We start from the raw sequence: 8,117 nt of genomic DNA, 5'->3' as shown, positions 1-8,117 counted from the left end.
GGAGAACGAAGTACCACTAGGAGCACAAGTTGATGATGAACCCAATGAGAATGACAAAGAAGAAGATGAGCAAAGTGTAAATGGAGATATGCATGCCAATGACAACAATACAACTGGTTTTCATTTAATAAAGGAAGGATCAAAAAATGTTGAGCACATCAATAATTTTCAGACAACAGAAGTCACAGAAATTAGCAACTATGAAGGAAGAGGCCCAGAGGTAAATGATCCTGGAGGAACAGAAGAAGATCAACTTCAGAAATTACAAGAATATCTACAAGGACACATCACAATAGAGAAGGAGAAACAACCAAAATAAAAAAACAGAAATAGTAAATTTTACTGTTACATTGGAGAAAAATCAGGTGCAGCTATTAAAAAAAGGAGAAGAGAAATCTTTGGTCCCTAAAAAGAATGCATTTGGAGCTACATCAGCAGGGAAGGAAGACAATGAAGAGGGAGAAGAATCTGGTAAAATAGGATACGACATGGATCAAGAATCAACTACCCAACACCTTATGAATGCGGCAAGGAAAGGTGATTTATCACCTATGCAAGTGGAAAAGGCAAAATCAGCAGCAAAAGGTAAAAAGAAGCAACAGAAAGATAATTTTGCAGCACCAAAAGCTGGGGTGCACACAAGGAGAACGCTAACTAAATCCAACAATCAGTGATGAATGCTCTCATTTGGAATATAAGGTCAGTCAACACACAGCAGGCCTTTGAAAGGTTGACAAAAATGCATAGGCAAAATCACTATGATTTTGTAGGATTAATGGAGCCAAAGCAACAAGCAAAAAAACTGGAAAGATACAGAAACAAGATAGGACTTGCACAAGCAATTTCAAATGTATCAAACAAGATCTGGGCTTTTATAGATGAGGTATTTGAGGTAACTGTTATGTACAATATGGTGCAACAATTAACACTAAGATTGTTTCATACTGAAACGCATGTGGAGTTTGTCCTAACATTGATATACGCAAAATGTGATGCAATTGAGAGGATAGAATTATGGGACTCATTATATGCAATGGCAAGGGATATGGATGCATCATGGCTTGTAGGAGGTGATTTCAATGTAATATGGGACGAAGAAGAGAAGTTTGGTGGGTTACCTATGTCACTGAATGAAATTGATGATTTTTGACACTGTATCAACACTTGCAATCTATTCGACCTTGGATTTAAAGGCAGCATATTTACATGGTGGAATGGGAGAGCAGAAGAAGACTGTATATTCAAAAGACTGGACAGATGTTTGGCAAATGCGAAGTTCCAACAAACATGTCCAGGAATAGAGGTGCAACATTTGTCAAAGACTGGCTCTGATCATAGTCTAATGTATCTGAAGTGTGATTTTGAGACTCCACCTATAAAAAAAGCCTTTAAGTTCTTGAATTTTTGGGTGGAACATGCGACTTTTAAAGATGTGGTGAAAGAGAATTGGACTGCTGATTTCAGTGCAAACCCTTTTGTTCTTTTTAATCACAAGTTAAAAAAAATAGAGAAGGCCCTATCATTGTGGAGTAAGGCTACATTTGGAGATATATTCCAAAAGATAGTAAGTATGGAAGAGGTAGTGATGGTCCATGAAGCAGAATTTGAAGCAAATCCTACAGGGATGAACAGGGAAAGACTACAAAAGGTTCAGGCAGAATTGATCAAATGTCTGGCACTAGAGGAGAAATATTGGCAACAAAAGGCAGGCATGACTTGGTTCAAGGAAGGGGATAGGAACACAAAGTTCTTCCACGCACAAGTGAGAGGTAGGAGGAAGAGACTTAAACTTATCAGAATTCAAAACAGTGGAGGAACCTGGATTGAAGAAGAACAAGAAATTGCAGAAGAGGCTATCAAATTCTACGAGGAACAGTTCACAGAAGCAACTACTCATGCATCATTTGATATCGTAGAGCATGTTCCTAATCTGATTAACACTGAGCAGAATGCAGAATTGATAAAACAACCAACAAAAGAGGAGGTTAAAGAGGCAGTACTTGGACTTAATGGTGATAGTGCTGGGGGGGCCAGATGGTATGACAGGAAAATTTTATCATTCTTGTTGGGACTTAATAGGGGATGACCTGTACGACATGGTGAGGGCTTTTTTCAATGGTCATAAGCTACCCAAGTGTGTAACACACACAAACCTAGTTCTTCTTCCAAAGAAAAAAGAAGTTACCACCTTTTCTGATTTAAGACCAATAAGCCTCAGTAATTTTTCTAATAAGGTTATATCAAGGGTGATACATGAAAGGATAGTGAAATTTCTCCCAAGTCTGATATCGGAGGAACAGGCAGGTTTTGTTAAGGGAAGGAATATAGTAGAAAACATCCTTCTAACTCAGGAGATAGTGACAGACATTAGACTTAGAACTAAGGCTGGACCTAATGTCATCCTGAAACTAGATATGACCAAAGCTTATGATAGAATATCTTGGCTATTTCTAACCAAGGTACTGAGAAAAATGGGTTTCACAGAAATATTGATAGGGATTATCTTTGGATTAGTTTCAAACAATTGGTATTCTATTCTAATAAATGGTCAAGCTCATGGGTTCTTTAAGTCCTCAAGGGGAATAAAACAAGGTGATCCTGTATCTCCAACTTTGTTTATATTGGCAGCAGAAGCATTATCTAGGGGTCTCAATGCACTACATACTAACCTGTATTTTAGTGGATTTGGGATGCCAAAGTGGAGTCCAAAGATCAATCATTTGGCATATGCATATGACATGATTATTTTCTCATCCTCAGATGAAACATCTCTGATGCTAATTATGCAAGTGCTGAAGGCATATGAAAATGCATCTGGGCAGCTTGTAACAAGACCAAATCAGCTGTGTACCTGCATCATTTAACAGACATGGAAGTGGTCAGCAAGGTGGAAAGGATCACAGGCATTCATAGGAATGATTTCCCTATCATATATTTAGGTTGTCCGATATTTTATGCAAGGAGAAAGTTGGAATTCTATCAGCCCTTAATTACTAAGGTAATGGACAAACTGCAATCATGGCATGACAAGTTATTATCAGTAGGGACAGGGCAGTTCTTATATCCCATGTATTGCAAAGTATGCCTATGCATCTACTGTCAGCTGTAAACCCCCCAAAGTATGTGATAAATAGGTTGCACAAATTGTTTGCTCAGTTTTTCTGGAGAAGCACTGTAGGAGGAACAAGTAGGCATTGGGCTTCATGGAATACCTTATGCATGCCATTTGAGGAAGGAGGAATAGGTTTCAGGTCACTGCATGATGTAACAAAGGCATTATTCAGCAAGTTGTGGTGGAATTTCAGAACAAAACCAAGCCTATGGATCTCTTTCGTATGTCAGAAATACTGTAAAAAATTAAATCCTGTAATTGTTCCGTGGAAAAGGGGGTCTCACATCTGGAGAAAAATGTTGGAATGCAGAGATCTGATTGAACATCAAATCCTTTGGCAAACAAAAATGGGATCCTCATTATTTTGGTATGAAAACTGGACAGGTCTTGGGGCACTATATTTTTTAGTTCCTCAGGACTTTGGAATTGATGAAAATGTACATAATGTACATGATGTTACCTTAGATGGTGAATGGGATGTGGACAGGCTATTTGAGATGCTTCCTGAAGAGTTAGCAATACACATTCTGGAGAAAATCAAACCACCCTCAACAATGTGGGTTCTTGACAGGCCCTTTTGGATGCTAGAAACAAGAGGATATTTTAGTGTTAGGTCAGCATGGGAGTATAGAGAAGAAGAGACGAACCAAGAAAAGCTTATAGAATGATATGGGTAAACGAACTGCCTTTTAAAATAGCATTTTTCATGTGGAAAGTGTGGAAAGCAAAGCTACCTTTAGATGATTTCTTGAAAAGGGTTGGTTACAGCATGCCATCAAAATGTTGGTGTTGTATACAACCTGACGAGGAATCTCTCCAGCACTTGTTTTTTAGATCAGAAACTGCAAAGACAACTTGGAAGTATTTTCTATCAAGGGCAGGAATAGATGTGGAGGGACTTACATTGCACCAAGCAATCACAAAATGTTGGACTGCAAATGTGTGCTTAAGATTAAAACCAGTAATGCAAGCACTCCCCTCATGTGTAGTCTGGGAACTTTGGAAAAGAAGAAATAGTATGAAGTATGGGGAGGCGGTGACAACTAGCAGGGTGATTTATCAAGTTTCATCAAATATACAGGCTTTGGTGAAAGTGAGAAAGCCTGGGATGGACATGGTACCTCACAAATGGCAAGATCTATTAGCTATGATGGAAAACTTCACTCCTAAACTTAAGGTTACAAAAGTCGTGTGGGAATTTCCAAGTGCAGGATGGCTAAAATTTAATACGGATGGTGCATCGAGAGGAAATCAAGGCAGGAGCTCAATAGGTTTTTGTATAAGAAATGAAAAGGGTGACATAGTTAAGTCAGTAGGGAAAGAGATTGAGGAGACAACAAACACAGTAGCTGAAGCGAAGGCCATGGTAGAAGCACTAAGGTTCTGCAGATCTCATCAATACTCACATGTATGGCTTCAAACTGACTCAATGTTATTAAAAAAGATTATGGATGGGATTTGAAAACCACCATGGATCATCTTTGAGCAGGTAGAGGAAATGATGCAATTAATGAATGGGAGCAATTACACAGTTACTCATATTCATAGGGAGGGCAACAAGCTGGCAGACCACTTGGCTAATTATGCTTTAGATTTTGGAGAAATAGAATGCCAACAATTTTGCCATCTAGATGCACAAGGAAGGAGGTTGGTTAATGAAGATAAGCTGCAATGTCCAAATCTAAGGGTGAAGGTGAACAAGAGATAGGAAGCAAAGAAAAAAGGAAGTGCAGGAGGCAAAACTTACTCGACCACTATATTCAAATCCTAAGGGATGAGGATATAAGGGTTGGTATTTCTAACTTTCTTTTCTCTAATGCAGGTGCAACTACGATGCTTATGGCAATTCATGCTGCAACTTTCGAGATAAATGATGCAAAAAAAAAATCAATAATCGAGCACAACAACAAAGAATAATGGCATTGGCAACCCAACCAGCATGGGGTGAAAGTGTGCTTTCAGCTCATTGGATATACAACCAGCATGGTGCAAAAGTGTTTTATATCTCACGCATGGTTCAGTTACAAAAAGGATCTGGAATTATAAAATTGATTACTCTTCATGTCGAGCACAACAAGAAGCAAATGGCATTGGAAACACAACTAGCATGTACAGCTAATATTTTTTCGAGAAAAGTAGGCAAAAAAGACGCATGCTTCAACACAAGTCTCGAATTAAGAAGGCCTGGCAGAAAACATGCTGGTGAGCAAAGGAATAAAGTAATATGGAAAAGTAGAATGCACATGGAAAGTTATCTAGGATACATAAAAGCATGCAATACTCTAGGATGAAGGTAATATGGGATATATTTCTTTATGAAACAACTATAGGTGGGGCTCACGTGCTACCCACCACAAAGCTATCTTCTTTAGTTCAATCGATAAGGCAAAATGAATTTAGCAATGGGAAAAGAGGCCATGCGCGATAGTGTGATGATTCAAACAAGTTGCTGATTTTGTGATTTTGGGGAGTGGAATTTAAAGCACGAAAAACAACAACAAAAATGGGATTTGGTTCTTACGGATATCGACAATAATTCAGACGTGAATGCACGCGTAAAAGATATTAAAATCAGCAGATGCAAGATATCAAGGGACAACGAGCACGGCAGCTACATCTAACAGTTCAATGGGGTTTTCAGAGTCTTAATTGAATGTGCATGCATGGGTTAAAGTGGAATGCTGTTGAGCAAATGGAGTAGGTGGGGCTCAACTGCTCCCCACCACAAAGCTGTCTTCAAACAAGGAAGAAGCGGAACTCGTCTCCATCACGAGCAGATAGCGTGCGCAACTTAGGTGCACTGGTACGGCGGGTACCTAGAGGAGAATATACAATGGAGGATGGAGGAAACCCGATATGGAAACAAAGTTAAACATGCATTAATCAAGGATCAAAGCAGTGTGAATTTCACATGCACATTCTTGGATGTAGAATTGTATTTCAAAGTTTAATTGCATTAAGGTGACATCAATGTTGAGTGTAATACTCAATTTTGATAATAGGATTATGTATCATGACATTGTATTTCATTTTTATATTATTATTAATAAAACTTGCCCTAGGCGTTTGCCTAGCGGACCAAAAAAAAAAGGAAATAAAGGGTTAAGCAAAAGGGTTTTGTTTTAATTGGTCCAGAAAGGGCTGAAGCCCAAATATTTTCGCCAAACCCGCCCCAAAATTCGAGTCCAAGAGCCAATTACCCGGTTCAGGCCCCCACTAAACCAAAACGACCCCATTTTGTCTGCCTTTGATCACAGCCGTTGGATTCTAGTGATCCAACGGTTCAGAACTACCCCCCCCCCCAAGTATTAAACTGTCCTGATATAGACCTCCCCCAAATCGAACCCCCCTCAGTACACATCTCCATCTCTCAAACTCAGAAACACCCAAACCCTAGCCACCCTCATACACTTTGTCATCTCCGCCGTGGTCCGCTGACCGGAAATCGCCTTACGGCGATGGACCACCTCCAAACGCCCCAAAATTAACACCCCATGACCTCCTTGTCCTCCCCTTTTCAAATCTCTAACCTGTTTCCTTCAAATCACCACCAAACACCTCGAATTTTAGATCTAAATCTGGAACCCCCAAAACCCTAAATAACCCCAAACTCACATCATGCAACCCCTTATACCGCCTCTTCCCAAATATCCCATTGGTTCCTTTTAAATCAGACCCAACTCTATCGAATTTTGAATTTAGGGTTCCGAAAAATTGTAAATTTCCCTTGCCTTTGTTCTTGGTCTATGTATGGGCGTTTGAACCCCAAACCTACATTAATCGATTGATCTTTGTCAAGAACAGTCGATTAATATTAGTTGAAGGTTCATTTCATTCTTTGAAGAAAGTTGGTCGGGTGTTTTGTGGAGCCGGAGTTAGCATAGGTAATTTTCCCTTTTGCTTCAAGTTTTATTTCTTTTTCTCTGTTCTTTTCCTTTTCTTTCCCTTTGATGTTCACATATTCTAACCAATATTGCTCATCTTGTTTGTCTGTGTCAATTCAGAGTCTCATTCATCTCTATTTCTTTTTAGTAATTGTCAGTAGTTAGTTTAATTTCATTTGAACCTCATAGGCTAATTTAAAAAAAAGGGATCAGAAAGTTAAATTCAATTTAGGCTAAGCTAGTTAATGGACTTGATTTGCATAGTTGTTTTCTGTGATTAGCTGGCATGAATTAATTAAATTAATTATGTTTGTTTGTGATTAGTGTTTATATCTTGGTTTTATTTTGATTCCAATATTTGAGCAAAAGGTTAGGTTAGTGTAAAGCTTAAGTGATTAGAAGTATTACTCCATTTGATTTTTCTTTGTTTTGTTTGCATTATTCTGTAGTCATTATGACTTTGGAGGGGGGGTTTAATTGAACAACTAAGAACTCAGGGGGTTTATGTTGGGAAATAAGAGCAAGGGTTTCCAGATATTTCCTATTTGGAAGACTCTAGAATAGGGGCAGCTGTCTCTATTTGGTTAGCATAAATATGCTGAGCCAATAAAGGACAGCCAGTTGTCCCAATTGGTTAAAAAAGATGTCTTTTCAGGCTGAGGGAATATTTCCCTGATTTGTTTTGAGAACATGGCCTTTTCGGCCTATAAGTAGTGCCCTTCCTTTCACTCTAAAACGAACTTTCAGCACTATTCTCTGCACCAAAGTCCTGAAAAACTCATCAAAATTTAATACGCTAGAAGAATATAAAAATATTCTCTGCATTTTTGGCTGATTTTCTGATCTTCTCTTAGAACTTTAAGAGCTTCTTTTTCATGGAGTTTTTGGTTTTCTGGGTTTAAGGCTGGTCTAAGAAAGAGCTGAACATTGTTGTTGATTGCTATTGCTTTTTTGTCTTTGCTGAAGCTTCTTTTTTTGTTTTTTTTCTTTGTTGTTTCAGGTATGTCTTGAACTTTGAAAGTGTAGAAAAATGAAGTTGTAGATTAATTGTTTGTGGAATTACAGTTCTTTATTTTCGAGTTACTGCCTAAATGTTTACTTTATAGTTCTTGTACAGTTTG

At 38.4% G+C, this 8,117-nt stretch overlaps 2 protein-coding genes across 2 annotated transcripts; both read left to right on the top strand.

Moving 5' to 3' along the window:
• The first annotated feature begins 673 nt into the window (after window positions 1-673).
• Window positions 674-2,086, top strand: LOC104211025 (uncharacterized). Its single transcript, XM_070146492.1, has 2 exons — window positions 674-1,109; window positions 1,194-2,086. The coding sequence occupies exons 1-2, from the start codon at window positions 674-676 to the stop codon at window positions 2,084-2,086; spliced, it is 1,329 nt and encodes a 442-aa protein (XP_070002593.1).
• Window positions 2,087-3,776: 1,690 nt separating this feature from the next.
• On the top strand, window positions 3,777-4,986 carry LOC104211026 (uncharacterized). Its single transcript, XM_009760020.1, has 3 exons — window positions 3,777-4,520; window positions 4,602-4,759; window positions 4,935-4,986. The coding sequence occupies exons 1-3, from the start codon at window positions 3,777-3,779 to the stop codon at window positions 4,984-4,986; spliced, it is 954 nt and encodes a 317-aa protein (XP_009758322.1).
• Window positions 4,987-8,117: the final 3,131 nt, after the last annotated feature.

This window comes from Nicotiana sylvestris, chromosome 5 (assembly GCF_000393655.2).
Source record: "Nicotiana sylvestris chromosome 5, ASM39365v2, whole genome shotgun sequence".
NCBI lineage: Eukaryota > Viridiplantae > Streptophyta > Magnoliopsida > Solanales > Solanaceae > Nicotiana > Nicotiana sylvestris.
This window is presented reverse-complemented; position numbering and strand designations above follow the sequence as displayed.

Bases quoted from the DNA above. Each gene is read 5' to 3' on its own strand.
- LOC104211026 (XM_009760020.1), top strand. From the start codon at position 3,777: ATGATATGGGTAAACGAACTGCCTTTTAAAATAGCATTTTTCATGTGG. The intron at 4,521-4,601 runs GTATGGCTTCAA...ATCTTTGAGCAG, and splicing joins GATCTCATCAATACTCACAT to GTAGAGGAAATGATGCAATT. The intron at 4,760-4,934 runs GTTGGTTAATGA...TCTCTAATGCAG, and splicing joins CTAGATGCACAAGGAAGGAG to GTGCAACTACGATGCTTATG.
- LOC104211025 (XM_070146492.1), top strand. From the start codon at position 674: ATGAATGCTCTCATTTGGAATATAAGGTCAGTCAACACACAGCAGGCC. The intron at 1,110-1,193 runs GTGGGTTACCTA...TTGGATTTAAAG, and splicing joins GGACGAAGAAGAGAAGTTTG to GCAGCATATTTACATGGTGG.